This window comes from Ictalurus punctatus, chromosome 11 (assembly GCF_001660625.3).
Source record: "Ictalurus punctatus breed USDA103 chromosome 11, Coco_2.0, whole genome shotgun sequence".
In the NCBI taxonomy this organism is placed as follows: domain Eukaryota; kingdom Metazoa; phylum Chordata; class Actinopteri; order Siluriformes; family Ictaluridae; genus Ictalurus; species Ictalurus punctatus.
In genome coordinates, this window is record NC_030426.2 from 13739912 (window position 1) to 13766519 (window position 26608).

Below are 26608 nucleotides of genomic sequence, written 5' to 3' on the forward strand. Positions count from 1 at the left end.
GAAATGTATACAAGTCTGCTGGGGACCTTTAGTTCAGTGTGGCCCAGGAAAACATTTCCACAGCTTTATTAACAAATTAATAAATGAGACCCTATTTAAATCTCCCAATGCCCTTGGTGAATATAAAATTAAGCTTTATACCCATGGCTGTCATTATAATAACCTGCTCACAATATTGCTCTTATAATTGCTCTTAATTTTCTTTTGCCTTCTAATGAGTTCCCAGTGAAGAGTTTTGTGACTGCAGGAAGCAAAGTCTGACTAAATGCAGCAGGTAGCAGCAGACAAAAATGTTTCCCAGTGCAAGAGGCAACATCTGCGTGTAAAATGCGTATCTACACAGGACTGTGAGTATCAGCCCACTGGAGGGAAGGAGAAACACAAACACTGCAGACTGTCATGGAAATAAAATCATCTGTAATAGATCCCTCTGTGAAGAGATTAATCTCAAAGGGATTCGGTGGAACCTTGCACTGAAACTGTAAGATAAGCATTCATTTGTGAGTCAGGTTATTTTGGATTCTGCTGCCGTCTCACAGTGTCCAGACTACTGCATCATCTCAAATCCCTGCACTGCCCTAGACCAAAGGCTTCCGAGCTCCGGCTGTAGCAGACACGAAATACCGGTTAAAATCATTTGAAATAAAGCTATGCATAAAAAGTCTATAAAAAGTAAGTCACTGTCTGCACACTGCACTCTAAAAAGTAATTCAGGGGACCTATTACAACAACTTAATTAGATGTGTGGTTGCAAGATAAAAATTTGAATTTATTTATTTATTTAATTAAATGTTTTAAGTTGTAAACATTATTTTGATGAGTTGTGTTGACATAATAATGTTGATAATTACAACAACTTAACATTGTGTGTCATTTCAACTGAAATTTCTGCTTTAATTGACCTGACACTAAATTTAAGTAGTAACTTAATGAAATTGGCTTGATAACTTCAGGTCACTAATTTTAAGTCCCCTCCCCTAGCCATTTAACATGCCGGGACAAATTCAGACAGTTAAGACTGTGGTAGAGGACCTGTAGACTGAACAAATACTATACAAAGGACATTTCAAGGTAAGTATCAATTCATTTACAAATAAATTCTACTAAAGCAATGAATTTGGGCATGTTCTCAATTGTGATATGTCCAATAGTGGACTCGTGTACAGGTTAGGCTACACCTGCTAATACAGTTGTTGACTATGTTGTACTACTACACGTAGCTAATGCTTGTCATATTTGGCAGTGTAATTTGAATATCTACCCTTTAGTTTACCATAGCAGTGGATAAGAATGATAAAGTTTCATTTGACAAATCTGCTCATCTAGAGAGGGCTTTTCATTTGTGCTATAGGAAGGAAAAGCATGATTAAATTTCTGCTTATTTGTGTACCCGTCAACTATATTGTGTAATCGAATTTCATGTATTGAAACGTTTTTAAAAATCTTTTGTCATTCACATATATAGCCTTCCTGCTCCATTTTGGTCAGTTTGCTCTTTGACCAAAATTAGCAGCCTTTGAAATGCGGATAGTTCTATGAGAGGGATAAAAGTAGTAGATGCAGAGTGTTTCCTTTTTGTCTATATTGCTCAATTCATTCAGTGCTTTTATGTCTATAAAACCTGCAGAGATGTTAGGTATGAGATTTGTATTGTAAATGACACTGGATTTTAATTACTATTGTTATACAACTTAAAATTAGTAATTTTTCCTGGTTTAAAAGGCTGCATTCTACTGGAGAAAATCTAATTGGAGCAACTTAATTTTTTTAAATGATTGTCAACTTAAAACCTTGTGTTATAATTATGTTAATTAAGTACATAACACTTAAATTCATTTTAAATAATGTGAAAAAACTAGTTGGAACAACTTAATTTTTATGAGTAATCACCTAAAAAACTTGTGTTTATTATACAAATTATTAATTAAGTGTTAACTGAAAATACATTTGATTGTAGAGGAATTTTCTCATTTCTCTAACTCAATGTAGTTTGTTGATTGAACTTAATTTCATTAGAAGTTGTCATAACTCAAAATGATTGATGCAAACTGTTGCGTTAATTTTTTCTGTTGAGCCTAAACATTTGTTTTTAGAGTGTGTATGTCCATGTGTATGCCCATGTGCCGTTTTAATGGGTGTGTGGTGCAGACCTGACATGTGCAGAGGTGCTGGCGGTCACTGCGGGCAAGGTTAGTGTGACTCTTCCACCCACAGCAGACTCGTGGGCCGAGCGGCTGGGCTTTGTGTCGAGCAAGTCCGGGGCTGTGCGGATGGACACTTGCTGCTGCAGTCCTCCGGCGCTGCTGCCTCTGTTCATCAGCACGAATGAGTACTCAGTGTCGGGCTGAAGACGGGTGATCAGTTTCCTCCGCAGATCGCCCTGCACCTCCACGCTCTGCTGGTTATACAGGATCTGCCAGAGGAGGGAGCACATGTTAACAGAGATACACAATCTCACCAAAACCCTGTGTTTGATGTGACAAAACAGCCAATGCTTTGACTACATGGGCAGTGACTTGGATTAAACTACCGAGTGTAAATGATACAAGAATGAAATGAAATGAACACTGCTACTGCTGGATTGTGGCTTGGACACAGGTTGCAGTGGGTAAAATTAACTCCTGTACTAGGGCCACATTTACGTCTGGATCTGAAACCACACCGATGGTAAGGGAAACGTGGTGTATAACTTTTGTTTGGTTTCACTGTGACAAAAAATCCAGTTTGCATATAACCATCCATCCATTTTCAGTACAATTTATCTTAAGCAGGGTCACAGGGAGCCTGGAGCCTATTCCAAGGAACTCAGGGTACAAGGCAGGGGACACCCTGGACCAGGTGCCAATCCATCGCATGGCACAATTGCATACGCATTCACACACACACACACCACGGACAATTTTTACAGGTGCCAATTGCTCTACAATGCACGTCTTAGTAGTGGAGGAGGTAACCAGAGTACCTGTAGGAAACCCCCGAAGCACAGGGAGAACATGCAAACTCAGCGCACACAGGGCAGAGGCAGGAATCGATTAACTAACACAAAGTAATGTGTTAGCAAACTACCTGATAGTGTTAATGCATGTCATAATCCAATGTAGTGTGTTTATATTAAGGGGGAAGGTGTGTGAATGTATGAATGTATGTATGATTTTTTACTAATTAAATAATTATTCATTACATTTACTAACTAAGTTGTTTGCCATGTACCCTAGATGGTGCCTATAAGTGAGTGTCTGTCTAGGTCTACTGTATCTTTGTCGCTTTGTCTTCCCGTCATCTTTCTATCCGACTCTGTGTTTCTCTCTTTTCTACTTGCCTCTATTTGTCTTTCCTTTTCATTTCATTTCAATTGAATTACCTGCCTTTCCCTTTATCTCTTTGATTTTGTTTTCATGCTTCTGCCTGCCTTTCCATTTCTCTAATCATCACTCTGCTGGTTTTACAGAATCAGGCAGAAGAGGGCGCTCACAGTAACACATAGAGTGTTATACAGTTGCATGCTGGGAACTAACAGGAGCACACATACTCTTCTGCCTCTCCTCTCTCTCACTCTTTTTTTTCTGACCTTCAGCATACCATCTGTACCTCTGCCTCTTTCTTCACTTCTGCTCTTCTGCGAACACACACACATACACACACACACACACACACGCACGTACAGCGTAGCTCTCAGCAGTGGTTCCTGGTCCTGTAGTAGCTCTGGTCTGCATATTTTTTATTTTTCCTGTTCCAACACACCTAACTGAACTCATCAGCTCTTTAACACACTTTCCGAGTGTATGTGGGTGTGTTATAGCTTATTCTCACTGAATGCTATTTTCAGTGTGTTTGTGTGTGTGTGTGCTTCATTTCCATTTTGAAGGCTTTATTGTCTTGTTTTCTTGTATTTGTGGTGGTTGGTGGACCTGATGTGTGTATGTAGACTAAAAACTGAATGTGGTGCTCGATGGCTTTTGCTGTGTGACATTGGCAATGATGAGGACCTTTCCTCTGCTCTGGTTCAGTGCCTTACTGGTTGATGCCATTGTTTTCTATGGTCAGTAAAGCCATTTATCCCACATGTTTGCCTGTACTGTATGTCTGCTATTGATAAAGCCCTGTCTATTTTGTGTGTGTGTGTGTGAGTGTGTGTGTGTGTGTGTGTGTGTGTGTGAGAGAGAGAGAGAGAGAGAGAGAGAGAGAGAGAGAGTCACCTTAAAAGGCACTTGAGGCTTGTAGGTTTCGGGCACCTCCCATGTGAGCAGTACTGAGGTCTTTGTTGCTGCTTTCACCCCAAAGTTTTTGGCAAATTCTGTTAAATAGAAGAAGGAGTCATGCATTTCTTTTCTCTTGAAACTCCCTTAAAATACTAGATAAAATGTGCATTTAAATGTTAAACCCCTGATGTGTGTCTGAAGAGTACAAACTGAATGTTAAACATCATGCCGTGTTTTATTGGAAAAGGGCAGCCTAAATTTTGCAACACGTTATTAGATAACATTCAGGCAAATTATTTTGACACACAGCAACACTAAAGCTGTTATTCAGTTCAATTCAATTGTAAAATGGGACATCAAAATCCGCAGGTCTGTGTGTAATTTCTTGGTGCAGTCTCTAGCTTAGTTTCTAGTGTTTGGTGTAATGAGGTCCCTTGTCTGTTGGTCCTGCTTCTGTGTTATTACGATTATCTGTATTCTAACCATGACACTGGAAAACCTCTTAATAAGGCTGGTTTATTAAAGACTAAAGATTTTTAGTCACCCAGCCCAAAGGGAAAGTTGCTGCCTGTGGCTTTCAAACTGAGACTTAACACCAAAGCAAAGATCTCCATGAAATAAATGGATGACTCTCGTCCATGGAAGTTGTGGTCTGGTGATATTCTGTGATATTCACTTAAAACCAACTTACTTGATATTGTTTTTCAATTAGTGGATTGTTACCTCAGGGTTATATTCTACACTTTACTTTACTTTCCTCTTATTGCGTTTTCAAGCTTTTATTGTTTTGTCTTTTTCTCACTTTCTATAAAGCACTTTATTTGACGCTGCTTGAAAAGAACTGTATAAGTAAAGCTCTTTATACTGTATAAGTGTATAAGAACTGTATACTGTATAAGTGTATAATAACTGTATACTGTATAAGAACTGTATAAGTAAAGCTATTATTATAATTATTATCCATCCATCTATCCACTTTCTGTACTGCTTATCCTGCACAGGCTCACGGGGAGCCTGGAGCCTATCCCAGGAAACTCGGGGGCATGGCACCTGGACGGGGTGCCAATCCATTGCAGGGCACAATTGCACACATATTCACACACTACGGACAATTTAGAGATGCCAATCAGCCAACAACACGTGTCTTTGGACTTTGGGAGGAAACTGGAGTACCCCCAAATCACAGGGAGAACATGCTAACTACGTGCACACAGGGCGGAGGCGGGAATCGACCCTCTAACCCTGGAGGGTCTAACAACTAAGCAACCCTATTATTATTATTATTATTATTATTATTATTATTATTATTATTGTTAATGACCCATCCGCTGACACCAGACATCATTACAATCCTCCTACACAACGGGATGTTCACTGTATCAGTGTTTAGAGTCATAATATTTCAATTTATGCAAAGCTCGAACCCCCAAACACACACATTTCTACATCACAAGACAACTGTACTTGAGTATACTATACTAAATATAAGAAATAATGTACAATGAAGTGTCCAGATATCAGGTGAATGGGATAAGCTACAGCAGAGGTGAAGAACACCACAAAGCTTCAGCAGGCCTTATCTTGTTTTGTTTTTTTATCTCATGGCTACTTCACCACCTTTTAAAGCTTTTTTTTTGTACTTTCCTTTTTCAAGTTATTATATTTGAATAGTAAACTGACAGTAATTTTATTTTTTGCCACCTTTCTAGTCCTGACCTATCAATAGGCTGTGATTATATGATTGTCCTTTCTGTGCACATTTATGATATTAATAAACACCTGCCAGCCAATCAGAAATGAGTATTTTAAATGGCCATGGTATAATGATTAAAGGACACAGCGGTAGACTGTTCATAGCTGTCTGTCCTTTAGGCTGCATACAGGTGTGTGTGTGTGTGTGTGCATGTGTGTGTGTGTGTGTGTGTGTGTGTGTGTGTGTGGGTGTCTGTAAGCACAAGCCGTGCCTGTCCTGCCACAGTGTTTCAGCTACCACCATCTGTTCTGCTCAGTATTAATAACCGTGTGTGTGTGTGTGTATTTGTGTGTGTGTGTGTGTGTCTGTCTCACCAGGCACAGATGTGGCCATGGTCCTGCTCTGAATGCTGGGGCTGAAAGGTCCCGGTCCTTTCCTGGTGAAGGCTCTCACTCTGATGTCATAGGTAGTGTCGGGTTTCAGGCCGCTGATGCTCATCCGTGTCTCTGTTGTACTGTTGGTTTGATTCTTTATACTGTTGATGTCACGGTACACAATATCATAGCGCACGATTTTGCCGTTTCTCTGCACCAGTGTTGGTGGTGCCCATGCCAGAGTTGTTGAGGTGGAGCTCAATCCCACAACACTTAGGTTTTGCGGGTAACCACTAGGTGTGTCCTCAGGGGTCGTGACCTAAAGTGAAAACATTTGGAAGGTAAAACACTATACTTTCAAAGTCTAATCATCTTAAATATATTAGGTGTAAATTCAAGTATATGGTATACTAAATACTATATATTATAAAACATGTTTTGTGACCTTTAGTAGGTGCTGCCACTTATACAGCAAGGCAGGACATGATAGAATCATGCAATGTATTTATTATAATATGTTGCACAGAGATACAATTAAAAGAGTAAACCCTCGAGTTCAGATCGAGGGGCTCTAAACAACAGACTTGATTGGATTGCTAGGACTGCAAAGCACAGCTTCAACAGAACACACTGTGGAGACTGCACATATGCCTGGGAGAGTGGCATCTGCACCCAGAAGGGGTGCTCCAGAACTGGGAAAAGTCTGGCAGGTCACAGATGGACCTCTTCACCGACGCCAAATTGACTCACTGTCTACTCTGATTTTCCCTGGCAGAGCAGGACAAAGCGCTACGTGAGGGTGCACTGGTTCATGACTAGCCTCACTGTCTACTGTACGCCTTTTTGCCACTGATCCTACTCACAGTGCACAAAATTCAGCAGTCAAACCACAGATCAGACCTGCGTGTAGCCATTGTAGCGCATCATAGCACCATGGATAGTGTCTCACTGATAGTGTCAAACTCCTAGGTTTTCTGAAGGGAGCAAGGCAGCTTCATCTGCCACATTCCTGCAAATATCTGACATGGGCTTCTACTGAAGTCACTTAAGACCTCCCTTTATAAACACTCCCTTTGTATGACTTTATAAGTCGAACTGAAATTAGTCTCTCTAAAGACTGCCTTTTTGCAAAAAGGCAAAAGAGTGAAGAACTGCATGCCTTGGTAATAAGCTCACCTTCTATATGCATTAATGGTTGGTATGACCTTGTCGTGGAATGTGGAATTTCTGCCCAGAGTCATATCAACCTCTTTTGTTAACCAATCTATTGCACTCACAGAGCTTGAAAGGGAACCTGCTGTGCACTCCTAGCTCTTCCCAGTCGTGCCACGCTGCAGTACTATTTGCTTCACACTAGCAAGTGACAAAGCAACAGGTGACCATACATGTTCTACTCACATGCCCAATACAGAGCCGCAATTTCAGCAACATCGGTAAGCGTCAGTGAGGCAAGCAATAGTTAATGGTAAATGGTAAATCTGAAATTATATAGTGCTTTTATCCAAAGCGCTTTACACTGTGTCTCATTCACCCATTCATACAAACTCACACACCAATGGTAGCAGAGCTGCCATGCAAGGCGCTAACCTGCCATCGAGAGCAACTTGGTGTATAGTGTCTTGCCCAAGGACACTTCATTATATGGAGTCACGTGGGCCGGGAAACGAACCGCCAACCCTACGATTAGTAGACAACCCGCTCTACCACCTGAGCCACAGCCGCCCAGAGCCCATAGTTAAATTGAGATGTTCTCAATTCTATGCAAATTAGGTATGACACAATAAAGTGACAAATCAAATTGATTGGCAGATATCGTTTGTGCTTGCTGTGAGTGTACTGCACATAGTGAATACATTTACCTCGCTCCGCTAATCTGTCACTGAAGCTAGTCTGAAGCCTAGCATGCAACATGTAAATCAAACAATCTATTTTCACATTGATTGGTGCATTACTTAATTTGTGTTTAACTACTTAGCATTAGAAGCTATATATTCTAGTACTGTTTCTCATCTGAACTAAAAATCATGAATGGATGGTGGCAGCCATGAATCAACCAAGGGGAGGTAGACAGAACAAGTTAATATACTGTAGGTGCATTATAATAACATTATTGGAATGCATTATTGGTAGTCTAAGCCAGAGTTTACTGTGACTCTCGTAACCTCTTTAACGTGCTCCTCTCCGTGGCCGGCTCGGTTCTTGGCACTCAGTCTGAAGCTATAAGTGGAACCCTTGAGCAGCCCGGTGACGGTGAAGTGGTCATCGGTACGCATGAAGTGCCGTGTCATGAACGAGCCTTCGTCATTGTCATCTTTGTCATCATTATCATTGTCATCCTGGCGTTTATACTGTAGTCTGAAGCCCAACAGCTCACCGAATGTCTCTTTTGGAGGCTGCCACTGGATCAGAGCTGTGTTACCCACTGTAGTGCTGATGATCATAGTGGGCTTACCTGGCACTGAGGGAAAGATATAAAAAGACAGACACAGTGGAGCTGTATATACAATATATATATATATATATATATATATATATATATATATATACAGTATCTCACAAAAGTGAGTACACCCCTCACATTTTTGTAAATATTTGATTATATCTTTTCATGTGACAACACTGAAGAAATGACACTTTGCTACAATGTAAAGTAGTGAGTGTACAGCTTGTGTAATGGTGTAAATTTGCTGTCCGCTCAAAATAACTCAACACACAGCCATTAATGTCTAAACCGCTGGCAACAAAAGTGAGTACACCCCTAAGTGAAAATGCCCAAATTGGGCCGAATTAGCCATTTTCCCTCCCCGGGGTCATGTGACTTGTTTGTGTTACAAGGTCTCAGGTGTGAATGGGAGCAGGTGTGTTAAATTTGGGGTCATCGCTCTCACACTCCCTCATACTGGTCACTGGAAGTTCAAAATGGCACCTCATGGCAAAGAACTCTCTGAGGATCTGAAAAGAAGAATTGTTGCTCTACATAAAGATGGCCTAGGGTATAGGAAGATTGCCAAGACCCTGACACTGAGCTGCAGCTCGGTGACCATGACCATAAAGTGGTTTAACAGGACAGCTTCCACTCAGAACAGGCCTCGCCATGGTCGACCAAAGAAGTTGAGTGCACGTGCTCAGCGTCACATCCAGAGGTTGTATTTGGGAAATAGATGTATGAGTGCTGCCAGCATTGCTGCAGAGGTTGAAGGGGTGGGGGGTCAGCCTGCCAGTCCTCAGACCATACGCCGCACACTGCATCAAATTGGTCTGCATAGCTGTCATCCCAGAAGGAAGCCTCTTCTAAAGATGATGCACAAGAAAGCCCGCTAACAGTTTGCTGAAGACAAGCAGACTAAGGACATGGATTACTGGAACCATGTTCTGTGGTCTGATGAGACCAAGATAAACTTATTTGGTTCAGATGGTGTCAAGCGTGTGTGGTGGCAACCAGGTGAGGAGTACAAAGACAAGTGTGTCTTGCCTACAGTCAAGTATGGTGGTGGGAGTGTCATGGTCTGGGGCTGCATGAGTGCTGCCAGCACTGGGGAGCTACAGTTCATTGAGGGAACCATGAATGCCAACATGTACTGTGACATACTGAAGCAGAGTATGATCCCCTCCCTTTGGAGCAGGATGATAACGACCCCAAACACACCTCCAAGATGACCACTGTCTTGCTAAAGAAGCTGAGGGTGAAGGTGATTGACTGACCATGCATGTCTCCAGACCTAAACCCTATTGAGCATCTGTGGGGCATCCTCAAACGGAAGGTGGAGGAGCACAAGGTCTCTAACATCCACCATCTCCGTGATGTCGTCATGGAGGAGTGGAAGAGGACTCCAGTGGCAACCTGTGAAGCTCTGGTGAACTCCATGCCCAAGAGGGTTAAGGCAGTGCTGGAAGATAATGGTGGCCACACAAAATATTAACACTTTGGGCCCAATTTGGACATTTTCACTTAGGGGTGTACTCACTTTTGTTGCCAGCGGTTTAGACATTAATGGCTGTGTGTTGAATTATTTTGAGGGGAAAGCAAATTTACACTGTTATACAAGCTGTACACTCACTACTTTACATTGTAGCAAAGTGTCATTTCTTCAGTGTGGTCACATTAAAATATATAATCAAATATTTACAAAAATGTGAGGGGTGTACTCACTTTTGTGAGATACTGTATATATATACACACACACATTAGGCAAGAACATAGCCTAATGTGACATGCTACTTAGCTTATCATTTTTCAAACAATACCAAACAATAAAATAAAACGTTCACATGGATAAATAGCTAAAGATCATTCTTTTCATGAGTACTAGTACAATAAGTTCGCATGTTATCTTTTAATGAGAAATCCTCCTTTTAGAGATTTTTAGCAGTGTAATAACCAGCTGTTAGCCAGTGAGTGAATATAAATAATGAAATAATGAAATACACAGGTACAAATGAACAGTGTGCTTAATGACAAGTTGTAAATACTTCATTCATTGCTTAACAATAGCTAAAGCTGACTATGTGTGTTAAATATGTGTGATAAATCACTTATTAATATATCCATCATAAATGCATCTTACATGTTACACAAACACACCCGTACCTGCCCCTGTAGTGGTCACCACCTTGGCTTTACTCCGAGCCCCATCACCTTTAGTTGTGTACGCTGCCACGGTAACTGAGTATGATGTCTCTGCCTGCAAACCCGTGATGAAGGCCTCCTGAGGAAGAAGAGAAGAGAAAATATCAGGCTGTGTGTGTGTTTGTCTGCAAATGTCAGCAAATACACTTTGATAGTGACATGACACTATTTCATTATTTTCCCATCTGTGAACATGAACAACACACCGTGTTAACGTTGTTAATCATGCACTTCAAATTGTAAACATATGTGACATATGTGAAATATAAAAAGACCATACTGGGGAAATCTGATGGGGGAAATGTTTCTACTCATTGAAAAAATAAAATTTTATGAAAGCTGCTGTAGATTTTGGTCAAGTACATCTAGTCTAAAATGTACAAAAAAACTAAATAACTAAAATCTGGCAAAAATGTATTTTCATCAGAATATTAAGACTAAATCGAAATGAGCTGGTAAAATTAACACTAGTGGCAAGTAAAAACTGTGCTGCACTGATTATTTTTAAATTAATTTTTCTTTTTTTGCAAAACGAGGGCAATTGAACAAGTGTTAATACAGTACAGGAAGACACTCTGAACAAGAATTAATACAGTACTGGAAGACACACTGAACAAGTGTTAACACAGTAATGGAAGACACACTGAACAAGTGTTAACACAGTACTGGAAGACACACTGAACAAGTGTTAATACAGTAATGGAAGACACTCTGAACAAGAATTAATACAGTACTGGAAGACACACTGAACAAGTGTTAACACAGTAATGGAAGACACTCTGAACAAGAATTAATACAGTACTGGAAGACACTCTGAACAAGTGTTAACACAGTAATGGAAGACACACTGAACAAGTGTTAACACAGTACTGGAAGACACACTGAACAAGTGTTAACACAGTACTGGAAGACACTCTGAACAAGAATTAATACAGTACTGGAAGACACACTGAACAAGTGTTAACACAGTACTGGAAGACACTCTGAACAAGAATTAATACAGTACTGGAAGACACACTGAACAAGTGTTAACACAGTAATGGAAGACACACTGAACAAGTGTTAACACAGTACTGGAAGACACACTGAACAAGTGTTAACACAGTACTGGAAGACACTCTGAACAAGAATTAATACAGTACTGGAAGACACACTGAACAAGTGTTAACACAGTACTGGAAGACACTCTGAACAAGAATTAATACAGTACTGGAAGACACACTGAACAAGTGTTAACACAGTACTGGAAGACACACTGAACAAGTGTTAATACAGTACTGGAAGACATATTTTGTTGTATGTGTTTATTCTGGAGGTTCCTGTATTAGGAAAAATACACATTCATTATATTGCCAGCCTAATGATTAATACGTCTCGCTTCTTGCATTGACTCTAAGTACATCTGAAATATAACAAATTCTACAACATTTCCAGCCGCTTCCAAGTGCCTGATGTTACAGCATGCAGAGACTGAGTGCCGAGCCGTCACGCTGAGTCTACAGAGGAAACGGGTTGGAGGAAATGGAGATATGAATTATCTCACATATTTAAAATCTCTTTACGAGGGAGATAAAGCAAGGGAAAGTCTGTCTCTAATTTAACACTTAGGGGCCTCTCCTCCCTCTAATTAGTTTTTAGGAGTTAAACAGTCTCTTTCATCTTAGGCAGATTGAGCTAGGCAAGTCAGATTGGGACAAGGCCGATATGGAGAGACTCTAACCAGCATGGAGTTAACCACAGCCACCATGTGCAAGAGAGGAGCCTCTTTATCTGCCTGGAGTGATATCACAGTCACAGCTCATTAATCTCCATATCACAGGGAGGGAGAGAGAGAGAGCGCGAGAGAGAGAGAGAGAGAGAGAGAGAGAGAGAGAGAGAGAGAGAGAGAGAGAGAGAGAGAGAGAGAGAGAGCACGAATGAAAATACTGTACTGTCTACACCTTGGCAGTGATATATTTCATTCAATCCTGCCAGTAAAGATATCTAGAGGGAAGGGAGAGACATGTACTCTGATTATTTATTCAAAGCAATTGAACAGAATCTTTCTATGCATTTTGAATAAAGATTGTGAATAAAGTTTACTTGTAAACCGTGAACTCCGGTAAAGCCAGAGAGAAAGATAAATTCCACTATGGTCTCTTTAATCTAAATGTGTGATTTTTTTTTTATTACTTTGGTGAATATCTTTGAGATTTGCCCTTGGATGCTATATAAATTAAACTTATCATTTATGTATCTAAAAGTAAAATCAAGATCCATAGAAAGACTGCACTAGATTACTGTAAATACTACTGCAGTGTTTTTCAACATATTGCATAAAATGTACTCATTTTATTCCTTTCCATATGCTAACTTTTTGCACTAAAAAGAAGATCCCCCCCCCCCTTTTAACTGTTATCACATCAAGTCCAGTGATATAAAGGACATAAATGTTTCAGCATAAAATATAAATATGCAATAAAGGAAGAAAGTTAGAGAGTTAAATATATGGGCTTATTATTATATTCACTATTATGTTATTATTATATTCATTATGGTTTGAGTTAAGCATGTGTAATGAAGATTTATTATGGAAATTGTGTACATGAGAGTTATACACACAGTTGTAGTGTTTAAATGAACAGGGTGGTTACAATCTATAAAGTCTGATATAACCACAATATGACCATCCTGAAATTTTGTTTGCGCTGTAAATATACTAATAAAACTAAACAATGCCAAAGGTCAATATTAAATACAAAAATATGACATTAATGAATTAATAGTATCATGCCTTGAAAGTCCACTATGGTGTTTTTTTTTCTGCACAGAGGACATCAGAGGAGAAAGCATTTTAATACGAGACATAAGCAGAGAATTAAATTAAAGTGAGCTGCAAGCATAACAGATAATTGCTTGGTCAGCTTATCCTTCAAACTGTCAGCACATTGTATTTATAGGAGAGCACATAAAATTAACATTAATATTTTCATAATTTTATTAATTCGACAACTCAGAATAGCTAATTAAAAAACATGGGGAAAAAAAATAGCCTACGTCCAGTGCACACATTACAATTTTATGTCCTTGAGTTTGTGGCTTCATTAAGTTGTGTGCACAATTATCTGGGCAATATAAGAAAATAAAATACAAAATAATGGGAAGTTGCCAAATAATGAAGGTAGAAGCCATATTGTTAAATTAACCCAAATTTGCAGTGATTAATGTGATCATTACAACTTGGACTATTCATGCAACAATATTGTATATTGGCGATGTACAATGTTTGTTTATTTCAATGCTTGCCATTTTCTTATTCATATATCATCCTGTTAGTCTTTTGAATTTTCGTATTTGTTGCAGAATGTGATGGAAAAAATAAAAATAAAACACCACCACCACCAAAAAATGATTTCCTTCTTCAGTCCACATTTTCCATCCCTGACGGAAGCGATTGTTTTTGTTTAAAGGCAATGGTTTTGATGCCATTGAAAAATGCTGCCTCTGACACTTTTAATCAAGAAAATGCTGGCCACATGCAGGTAAAGTCATTTGAATTATCTGAATAGATAGGCCAGTAAATTGATTGAAGCATCTGTGTAACTCATCTCTAAATACACATAATTTCCCCATGTAAATATTGATGTAAATTAATTTGCTGACTCTGGATACAGCCATATCAGTTCCAGTTGCTCCTTAATTCCTTTCTTCTGTCCTTCAATAAAGGCCTAAGGTACTATCTTATGCTTAGCATACCATAGTTAGTCAAGACTCATGGTTTTAAAGGAGAAAAGCAAAAGGATGTTGAGCTTTTTCTTGGCACAGCTAAAGGTTTTTCACCAAATTCTACAGGTTTTGCATCAGCCATCTCCACATTTCCTTTACAGTTAGGTTGACAGGTAAGGATTAGTCCCAGGTTTTAAGGCTTTAACTCAACTACCAGTTTTAGGACTCTAACCTTAGGTTACAGTGAGTGATTAACCCCCCAAATCTTGGTTTGCAAGTTCAGATCCCCTCAACTAAATTAAATGAAGAGTGATTGTAAAGTTGGTAGATTGTAAAGTGGGTGGAGATGGATGTGAATGTTTAGAGAGTTCATTTTAACTTTCAGAACTCCATTTAGTTCCAGTTTTAAGGTCTCTAAATGAGTAATACCCGTTGTTAAGCCAGTAACACTTTGGAAGTCCCAGTTTGTAAATAGCAGTCTGTAACTTTAACCCTAGCAATTGTTTACCAGTCACTACCAGGCTCTAAATCTTGTTTAGTTCCAGTTTTAGGCTCAAGTCAATAAAGTTCTAAATCATGGTTACTCCAAGGAACTCTTTCACTTAGAGTGGAAGTACTGAACGGAAGAATTATCTAGAAGATGTATTGGGTCAGCCATGATTTGCACTGTTTTCTTCCTCATTCTCGATACAGGTCTGCAGCCCAACGATTTCTCTGTGGTGTAATTTACCCTTAGAGTCTGACGATGCAGAACTGAAGCAGGAAAGAGGATGCTGGATATAATGCACAATTTTACCCATATATTTTCTTCCGTGTTAGACATCCAGATGCAATCCAAAGTGTATATGTAAAACTACTGATATCTCTTTATGGTGAAGTGTCGGTTATCTTCAAATGGACCTGTTCCATCTGTTCTAAATAGACAGCAGGATGAAGATGTGACTTTTAAAAAGACACTGTCTGTATCTGGGTGAATGTTTGTGTGCGGGACTTTACTCAGGAGTATGTGTGATAAAATTCAACCTTTGCACCTATTCCAAACTTAGGTTTAATTTCTGTTTTAGAGCTTGTGAGCAAAAGCGACAGGATCTGCACTATTCATGGGGGAGATTTTGGCAGAAAAACTGGATTAGAGCTACTTCTCTTCCACTACACAAGGACACCAACCTGACAAAACTGGCCACTCAAAATGATTCAGCACCACACACATGACAGGCCCAATCCGTCACACAGATTTGTGACACAGGCTGTCCCAAATTAATCTCATCTCTCCATCACTCTCTCTTTCTCTCTCTCTTTCTCCAAGCACAGTGCATTTGGCCTTTCAATACAGATAACAGAACGCGGCTATTCATTGATTCACATGCAGACAGAAAGAATGAAAAAGTGCCTATTAAGAAACAGAAAAGAAAATAGCACAAGTGAGAATGGCATAGAAACATAGCACTTTTTCCTTCACTGTGAGAAAGTTCAGTACACACTAGGCCATTTTACAAAGAATGAGAGGAGGCTGTGTGACAAAAGGAGAGACAGAGACAGAGAAGATCCAGAGAGAGACACTACAAACAATGTGAATAACTGATTAGGAGACATCAAGAAAAGGAGAGAAAGAGAGCAAGGGAGCGAGAGAGACTGGAGAGACAGTGAATGACCGATTAATACAGATGGTGAAGAGAAGTAAAGAGAGTGACAAAGAAAGAGAGAGAGAGAGAGAGAGGGAAAAATATAAATAGAGAAAAATAAACATAAGGAAATAGAAAAAGAGATTGAAAGAAAAAGATAAATCAGTGAGGGTAAAAAAATGATTAAGAGGAAGGGAAAAACAGAAATGAGTGAGTGAGAGAACTGGAGAACGAAAGACAGAAACCAGAGAGAGTTTAACCAATGGAGATTGATGGGGACAGTAAAGAAGTGCAGAGATGTGTGAGTGTGTGTGTGTGTGTGTGTGTGTGTGTGTGTGTGTGTGTGTGTGTGTCAGAGAGAGAGAGAGTGTGTGTGTGAGTGTGTATGTGCGTGTGCATGTCCCTTCAGGTCTCGTCCACTACTGAAGAATGTAAACCCCTCCCAGGTCCACAACAATATAACTCCGCAGTAAGCATGACCATACGTGTGTGTGTGTGTGTGTGTATCTAGGTGTGCAAGGGGGTCTCTTTGCACGCATAGATAAGAGAGGAATGTAGATGGTGGTGGAAATGGGAGGTGAGAGTTTTATCTGCTGCACTTGGATGGGAAAACAAAATGAGACAGGCAGAACGGCACACTGATGACTAGCATGACCTTTTCAGAGAGAGAGAGTGAGAGAGAGAGGGAGAGAGAGAGAGAGAGAGAGAAAGAGAGAGAAGATGAAGGTGAAGACAATGAAGATAAAATAATCATAGCTGGCCTTGTCTCAGATTGTATACTGAGAGTTATTTTATGTGGCATTTTAAAGGTATTTTTTAATTGAGTTCATATAATATAACCCTAACTTTTAAACACTAACTTTTTTCTTTTTGTAATAGTGTTAGTCAAAATTAAAATGCACGTGATGTAAACAATACTGCTCGACTGTATAGACACAAGAGAGAGAAAATTCAGTAAACGGTGTTGTACTGAAGGGAAATGATGTTAAAGATGACAGTGATGGATTGTGTTCAGTGCAAGATGACTTAACCAGCAGTGTTATTGTTGCTCTCCAAATAAGCCTCGGTGCATCTGTCATTTTGAAAACTTCACATCACAATAGACGCCGATTGTAGACCTGGCCAAGACTACTAAGGGGATTTCTCATTTTCACTGGCTCTAGCACATAAACTACACCTCAGTGCTTTTCTGAGTGCACATGTTACCTGCACTGAAAGTGGCTAGTGCAAATCTGAGATTTGACTACGGTGAAGGACTCCAACAAAATCTCATCATAACAGTCTCACCATATCTCTGCTGCGGCTGTGTCCCAAACAACAAATCATAAGCCCTGCGTACACATAAGCACTTTCATGAACACCTCATGCTGTAACCACTAATGTAATTTAGATTATAAAAGGAATGTCATACTATTCATTTCGATTATGATAATTATTCTTGTCTGTTTATTTATCTACTTTTATGTTATGGATAATGATGACTGATAAATTGCAGGCGTGTTCGGCACCTGGGTAGGGGGGTTAAGGTAGTATGTACGTCATGGCGGATGGGTGTGTGGAGAGACAAATGTTTGGATGGGGAAGAAGTGGTTTGGAAAATAGTTTTTTTGACCACTTTGTTGTTGGAGAGTATTTAAGGATCATGAAACAAACTTACAGACATGACTGAGTTGCGTTTTTTACTTAGATTAATAAAAGCACGCATGTTTAAAAGACATTTATGCATGGACTTGAAGTGCGTTACAGAAGAAAAACTCTGATTCCTCGTTCAACAGCCTAACCTGGAAGTCCTCTACACCTCACAGTAATCAGGCCACTGTGAACATGTTCCACACAATACTCTGTGCTATTTTGCCAAATAAACATGATCACAAATGACTCATCGTTATCAAAGTGGTGGCTGCAAAAGACTTAACAGTGTATATATATATATATATATATATATATATATATATATATATATATATATATATATATATATATATATAGTTACCTGAGCATCGGGCAGTGCTATGTCCAGAATAGTGGGCTGTCCTTGAGGTTCTCCGTCCTCCACACGTGAGTATACCACCTGATAACCGCGGACTTCTCCATGCTGCTTCTGCGCCAGCGGAGCTTTCCAGGACACATGGAGTGCTGTAGAGTTCACTGCGTCCACCTCCACCCTGCGTGGAGGAGCTCCAGGCACTGCAACAGAGACAGAGAGTTACACACACATCTATCTATCCTTCTGTCTATTTGTCCACTTTATGTATCTGTCTATTTGCTGCCTGTCTGTTTGCAGTCCACTCCAATTATTGGTACCAATAAAGAAAATGGGCAAAAATGATAAAAGTATGTCAATGTAAAATGAATTAAAATTAATATCATCTATCACCATAGGGAATTCCAAAGGTCACTGATTTTTTTGTTGTTGCTGTTGTTGTTTTTTGTTTATATACAGCGGGGTCCAAAAGTGTGAGACCACTAGTGAAAATGCTTCTACTTTGTAATTTTACTTTGTAATCATTACAAATAGAAACAGAGAAATATTTAGATGGATTTCAGAATTCTTCAATATTTTATATTTTTGCTTTAACGACAGCGTGCACTCGAGACTTTACAAGTTTTGTGTAAAACCTGACGACCCATGTAAACCACTGGAGTGTCATTTGAACACGTGAAACAGTGGAAGAGATTCAGGGAAAATCGGACCTTTTGTACAAAGGAGCTAACGTGATCAGTATTACAAATGTGCGAAAATTTTAACAGGGACCTAGAATAGTGCAGAAATGGTAGAAGATTGAAGATATTGAACATGACCTTTCCTTGTTTTAAACGGAAATAAAAACATTCCCAGGTTTTATATTGTACATTTATAGTTGCTCATTTCATGAAGGGTGCCTTTAATTCTGGAGTTGACTGTCTACCGGTGTGTGTGTGTGTGTGTGTGTGTGTGTGGGTGTGAGTGTGAGGAGTCAAGCTCACTTTCCCACCCACACACAATCATCAGAAGCTCATTTGGAGGCGAGCTTGTGCTCCCAAGCCACCCCTCCCACCTCCCCAACACATACACACACACACACATAAACACACACACTCACTCTCTAGTGGCTCCTGTGAGAGTTGGAGTTGAATACAGATCTGTTGTCGATAAGGTGGATCAGAAGCAATGTAGATGTTAATGCTGGTCAATAGAGGAGGAGGAGGAGGGAGAGCAAGCAACGTGAGAGGTTAAAGAGCTTAGCGCTTTGAGATCACCATAGCATTAACACCCAGACTGGATTGTGTGTGTGTTTGTGCGCATGTGTTTGTGTATACACCTGCTTAAATTGGAATGATTTAGCGTGATGTGTGTGCCTGGCAGTGAGCATTTGGCCTGCAGGGGAAGGGAATGGGCGGGGCTTGTGCTCAAATGATGTGTGTGCATACGGATACGAGAACTCATTTTTATTTCATTTTGCTTTAGTTTATTAGATTTTTTTCTCTATCAGTCTGTCTGATACATGCATAAACACCCCCCCACACACACACACACTTCTCTTTGCTCTGTTGTGATTTTTCTCTCATCTCTCGATTTCCTTTTCTACCGACACGTTTTTTTTATTCCACCAGCGAATACACTTTTGACAAATCATATTTTCCCATAATTCCTGTCTAATATTATCCCATGATTGTGTTTTTGCTGATTAATAACAGTAATAACAGAGAAGAGAAGAACACGTCAACACTTAAAACTGTGGTAGGAACACAGACGTTAAAATGATAGGACTCTTGAAAAATAAGGATTGACAGTGTTTGATAAATAACAACGCTGATTCAACGAATCAACGCAGGTGTGTGTTTAAGCAGCTCAGCCTCATTGCATTGCCGGTGTGAAAAATGCTCTGCCTGCAGGATATGCATCAAGAATCAAGGGGAAAAAGTAGGGAGGAGAGAATGAAAGAAAGGGGATGTGGAGAGGGAGAGGACTTGGAATTCATGCTTCGCAATCAATTCAGCTGTCAGTCAAAGTGCTGAGTGCAGCACACACAGCAGAGGCAACATTAAAACACACACACACACACACACAAACACGTCTATACCTGATGTAATTCACATGACAGTGAGAGTGCTTGGCACTCTGACCTATCACCCTTTGCTCCGAATCCCAGACATCTCGCACAATAAAACAAAGCTGCAGTCCTGCAGTTTGACTGTCACACCATATACCATCCATCTCTCTCTCCCTCTCCCTCTCTCTCTCTCTCTCTCTCTCTCACACACACACACACACACACACACTTCTCTTCCTTTTCCATTTCTTTCTGTCTCATTGCTTCTTTCTATTAGTTGTTATATGAATAATAATTTATTCTTGTTCAGTAACAGCTCTGTCCTGCCGAGGGTTGCAAATGATCACAGGGCATCACACACACATTCACATTCTCATTCACACTTGGGGGCAATTTCACATAGCCCAATCTACTTACTGCCATGTTTTTGGGGGATGTGGAGGGAAACCGGAGAACCTGGGGAAAACCCATAGATGCAGCAAGAATATGTAACCCCCCACAGACAATAACCCATGCTCAGGATTGAATCTGGGACCCTGAAGCTGTGGGTCAGCAACGCTACCCTCTTATCTACTCAGGCATAATGGTGGATGCATAAGAAGAGCAAGAATAGAGTTGCTAGAGAGTGATAGACGATGGTTCACACTGTTACTGGAAACAGGGCAGCTTTTTTGTGAGACTCAGAATCAGCTGTATAGTGTTCTGGAACAAGGCTAATGACAAGCTAATGAAACATTAAGAAGGAACTGATGATTAAGAAGGTAGATGAAGTTAAAGAAGCTTAAAGACACTCTGGAAAAAGAAGAAGGTTTCTGAAAGATCTTGAAGAGAGTAGGTCTGTTGTAAGGATCTCTGGAACAAGTGGGAGAATTATTGACCGATTTTGTATAAAGTAGTATTGCGTAGTTGTAGAATTTCACAATTTGAAGGTCCGAGAGTTTTCAAGCCAGTAAAGAAGAATATGAAGAAAACAGGAGAAAAAGAGGCTGGAAGGAGTTTAGAAGTATCTACAGTATAAGAGGTGCTCTGGAATTTAGAAGCAGCTCTAATGACTTCCAGAGAAATTGGAAAGATTAAAAAGACTTTTGAAAGTCATAAGGTGTTATGTCTTATATTTTAAAAGTCTTGGGGGAGATTAGAATAAGTTGGGAAGTGGTTCGAAGGAATGAAGATGAAAGGTTTTTGAAAAATCAATGTACATTGAAGCTTGAGATTAGAATTAAGTTCTATAACAAGCCAGAAGCAATCTGAGGTTCTGGGCTTATCCATTTTGAAAAAAAAAAAATTGAAGAAGATTTGGAGTGAGTGGAAGAGTACAGAAAAATATGGTATTTTTTTATATTTTTGAAAAAAATTTCAGGAGCAGTTGGAAGATTTTTCATTGGTTATCGGGACTTGAAGTTATAAAGAGATCTTGAGCAGCTGGAAAGATTTTGAAGAAGTTACAAGTTTTGAAGGATATTTTTGAGGCGGTTAAGAAAGCGTACCATCCTCTTGGGTCCGGATCCAGGTGCTGCTGCTTTCAGGGCCCGGCCCGACGTCGGTATGGGCTTTAACCCACACATGGTACAGTGTCCATTTCTCCAGTCCCTCAAGTACATAGCTGGTGGCATCGGCAGCGATGTCCATCACCTCGTGGCGCTCTTGATCCTCCCCTGAGGGCGCCTGATAGGCCAGGGAGTAGCGCACAATGTTACCATGGCGACTGGCAACAGGAGGCGCCACCCAACTCACCTTGATGCTGGTAGAAGAGAGGCTGAGCAGGTGCACGTCCTGAGGAGGGGCGGATGGTGCTGTGGGTGTGGAGGTCAGAAATTAGATAGGAATGGTCAAGTTTATGCACATTAGGATCAGTTATCGCATTGATCAGTGTACTGTGAGCAGTCACAATGAAAAAGTTTTTATTATTATTAGTTTTTAAAGTAGAGTTGCAGCTGTGTACCGACACTCTGGTGATGCCATCTTCATTATTTCATGATGGTATGTGGGATAAATGAGATAACAATGGGTCAACACTTATTTGTATCTGTTGATGCCTTCATCTGAAATCTGCAGTCTTTTTACCACCACGTTTTAATTCTATGAGAAGAACTAGTAGAACACACTAGAGAATTGACATTTATCACATGTGCGTAAGCACAACTGTATGCAATGGACCTTTGATAAATCCTGCACATTCTAAGTTGCTCTGTTCCGCACACATACACATACACATGCGCATTTACATAAAGAAACACCCCCAAATCACCATATATGGTAAACAACTAAAAGTGTCATTTATGGGTATGTATGTGCAATCTAATGCCTCATTTATCATTTATGTATTTGGAAAACCTACAGTGGTGTGAAAAATCCCTCATTATCATCATCTTTACCACTACTGTATTCCACTGTATCTTTTCCACCGTAATGTACGTAATGTTGGGAAATTCCGCCATGTATCAGTGAAATGTGCCCGTGGCTAAAAACCCTAGAGTAGAAAGGATTTGAGTGTGCACAGGGATACTATTTATGTGCTATGTTGGCTTTTCCAAAAGTGGGTCGAGTTGCTCACAGAAATCTACTAAAATTGAACTTGGCAAATGAAATCAACCAATTAGCCACACATCTCAATCAATGTGCCTTTTACATGATTTTACATTTGATCTGTGCACCTTGATGTGAGCCTCATAGTCAGTGATTACTCTATCAAATGTACTGACCTGACTGACATTAATTGGTTTTAAGCAGCATCTTATAATCAGTTTAAAATGACCACTATTCCACTTTCATACCAATAATACACATCGTCAGGACTAGTTTGAAATACACGCGTACTGTCATGTACAAGAATAACTCGATCAGGCGCGTATTTAGAAATGTGCATGATTTACACATTTGTACGCATAGCTGATAAATTTGAAAGGTGGTCTTCCACTAAATACAATACCATTCTTAATTCACTATGACAGATTTAACCTGTGCCTGGACACGCTTTAATCTACAGCAGCTTGGCCTCCTGAGTCCTGAGGAGCAGGACTACACAAAAACGTGACAATGTCTTTGAACACACCATTTGGCCTGGAGGATAAACAAACCAGCATATGCGCAGGTAGACATGGAAAAAGTAAAAGTCAGCTACCACTCCTGTGTGTATTTCGATGATCTTGCTGGACTTTCTGGGAGTTGCCATGAGGTTTGGAATAGGTGTTTTCATGTTTCCCATAATAGATACCAGTAGCAAATCTTGGACTTGTTTGTTGAGTTATTTGTCTTGGACAGTGTCCAGCATAAATTTTTTCTTAATACAATTAGGTTCTACTATATTTTATTTATAGTAGGGCCCACAATTCCCATGTTCCACCAGCTAATCCAACACTGTATATAGTTGCTGTAGTAGTTGGGAATTCATTATTTAAAACTGAAATTCATTATTTAAAACTGAAATTCATTATTTACCTGTGGGAGAAGTCCTAAAATAAATCTGAATGTCTTGTTCATACCCAAAGACTTGGGAAGTAGGGGTGTTGAGGGTACTTCTACAAGCCTGGCTTTCAGAACTCCTTCAATTGCAACTGTTAACATAATAATAATAAACTATAAAATGGAGCATTTTGAGTAGTTTTTGAATTTGTATGCCGGAGATAGTATTCCTCTTTTATGCCACAGTGATTTGCCAATGACTAAAATGAACAAATGAATATGAAAAAGACTGAAATCTTGTTGATGAGAAGCAAATGGATATAGCTAATATGACGTAATCAATATCAGGAAATAACTCCCATTTCTGCGAACTTATTGACTTACAAACTTCTTACACTCAAGACTCCTTCCATGGATGTAATATTAATAGATAATAAATATCTCATAACAAAAAACCCTCACCATGTCAACTATTACATGCTTTTATTTGTTAAACAAAACAAATAAATCCGTTTAGAATTAGGCTTAGGTCATGTGAATGAGATGTTACTATAGAAACGATAGCATATTAGAATGAGTGCATTAATATAAACCCGTCGCAATGAATGTCAACACCTCCTGATTGGAGAGTTCACGTATAAATCATTCTAGCACACATTCTGTTGAAAGAAAAATGATTTGATTCTTCATTCAGGTATAATGTCAATGTACATGTCACATCTATGCTCTTTAAAACTCCAGCACCCCAATGTAAAACATATCAGTGTCCATGTACAGTATAAACCGGAACGCTGCTCGGGGACATGGTTTTCCAGCTATTTTTAAGTCGCAGTATGCCCCTATTGGACCCTTCATAACAAAGCAGAAGCGACAAAGAAGCCGTTGTTCTACAGACACTGCTGAATTGGAAGTGAATGCAGGTAGGAATTTGTAAAAATAATTTGCGAGACTTAAACAGCCCATACCCTAAGATTTGTCTGAGGAAACAAATAGCTGGGATGTATAACATTGAGAAAATTGTACACAGGAAATGAGTGCCAAATTGTCGTATGAATGCAGGGTAACATCTGACCCCCCATAAGAACACAATTTTGCATTTATATTAGTGAAGAGAGGTGGATTCCCATTTAAGAAATATCATATGGCGAATAAATTGCATTAGTGTTTGATAAGTGACTGAAGAAAAAGAGACGTTGTGGAGCTCTCAGTGCACTTTGTGCCTGACTCTACAGATAACCACTGATTATGCTTAGATGATAATCATCAACCAGTTTTGATGGTGGCTTGACTCCAGACAAAGCGCTAAAAGACATCTCCTGATGTGCTCCTGTGAGCGTGAGGGGCCATGATGGCAACCCTCTGAAAAGGTAAAGGAAAAAGAGAAAGGAAGAGAGTGTGAAGGAATGTGGGAGAAACGGTCCTCGAGAAGATAAGGATGAGAGAGATAAAACAGAGAAATGATTGAGGGGCTGGAAAAGTGAAAAAGGAGAGCAAAACAGAGTGGGAAAGAGAGAGAGAACAAAAGGGGGGGGATAAGGATGAGAGACAAATAGTGTATGGGAGACAGAGGGAATGCAAAAGCAGATGATGAGATGAGAGAAAATAAGTGAGATAGAATGAATAAGAGAGGGAATGAATGGGAGAATTAGTAGAATAGAGAAAGAAAAATAATGAGTAAATAAGATAAATGAATGAATTGGAGTAAAAGAGAGAAAGAAATCGACGAAAGATAGAGAAAGAAGGAGTGAGAGAGTTGATTTTGAGGTCATGCCTCTTTTTCGGCTACCAGTGAACACGCACGCACCCATGCACAGGTACGCACGCACACATACACACACACACACACACACACACACACACACACACACACACACACACGCACGCACCCATGCACAGGTACGCACGCACACATACACACACACACACACACACACACACACACGCACCCATGCACAGGTACGCACACACACATACAAACACACGCATGCACCCATGCACAGGCACGTACACACACACGCGCACAGCCCCGGAATGAGGCATGATTTTCGCCGATCTGTCATAAATACTACAGTATGAGTGATGAAGGATTTGAGGAGTGAGATTAGAGTGAGCACACCCGTCACTCTGACATCATTGATAAAAAACAAACAAACAAACAAACAAACAAAAAAGATATGCCACAATAGCACAATAATGGCGAATTGGACGGATGAAAAGCTGAAGCGTCTGGAGAAAAATTTCTCGCTGTGTAGATAAAATCTGAGGTGCGCCATTCTTTACACATCAACTCTATATATCCGTGATGTTTTTTGAGCATGACTGTACCAAAGCTAAAAGAATGAATAAATGAATGAAAGCGCAATAACAAACAGGCACTAGCACAAACTCATGAGCATTCACTCATTCATCACCAGTCGTGATGATGAGCCACGTATTAAAGGAGAGAAAAACTCAAATAAGCAACACTGAGGTCAGATATCAATGAAACGATCCTGGGCAGAAATCTATGATTATGAAGAAAGTATGTGGAATACAGATAGGTAAGAGTAATTAACATGTGTGTGCATTGTGTGTATGGAGTATGTATGAAATGTTGAAATGTAGGTGGAATGTGTGTGTGTGTGTGTCTGTATGTGTGTTACTTACTGGACTGGGCCGTGCGAGCCTCAATCGGCTGTGTGTACAAGCCTAGACCCATTCCAGAGCGCGCAGCCAGTGTGAATTTATACAGAGTGTCAGGCTTCAGGCCTTCCACAGCGTATGAACCAGCTGGGTCAAAGATCACATGGTTCTGTGAGAGAGAGAGCGAGATTGAACAACACAGTCATTGCTATTAATGGTATTGCTCCTGTTCAAGTAACATAGTTTCCTTGTATATCAAATGTAGTCCATCAGCCAAGACATGTTTACTGTTTGAAATTCGCTTCTTTACATTTTTAGGATGAAAGCGAT

General features: G+C 39.8%; 1 protein-coding gene across 6 annotated transcripts in view; it reads right to left on the bottom strand.

Moving 5' to 3' along the window:
* Positions 1-26608, bottom strand: part of ptprfa (protein tyrosine phosphatase receptor type Fa) — a 264589-nt gene that overhangs the window by 52500 nt on the left and 185481 nt on the right. For 4 of the 6 annotated variants that reach the window (XM_053683707.1, XM_053683708.1, XM_053683706.1 and 1 more), the window contains exons 10-17: positions 26303-26447; positions 21742-22047; positions 18214-18407; positions 10855-10972; positions 8429-8724; positions 6267-6585; positions 4197-4294; positions 2151-2413 (exon numbers count right to left, since the gene is read on the bottom strand). In XM_053683707.1, coding sequence (XP_053539682.1) covers positions 2151-2413; positions 4197-4294; positions 6267-6585; positions 8429-8724; positions 10855-10972; positions 18214-18407; positions 21742-22047; positions 26303-26447 — 1739 coding nt within the window. The remainder of the gene's footprint in view (positions 1-2150; positions 2414-4196; positions 4295-6266; positions 6586-8428; positions 8725-10854; positions 10973-18213; positions 18408-21741; positions 22048-26302; positions 26448-26608) is intronic. The other 2 variants (XM_017479533.3, XM_053683709.1) reach the window with 1 other exon arrangement.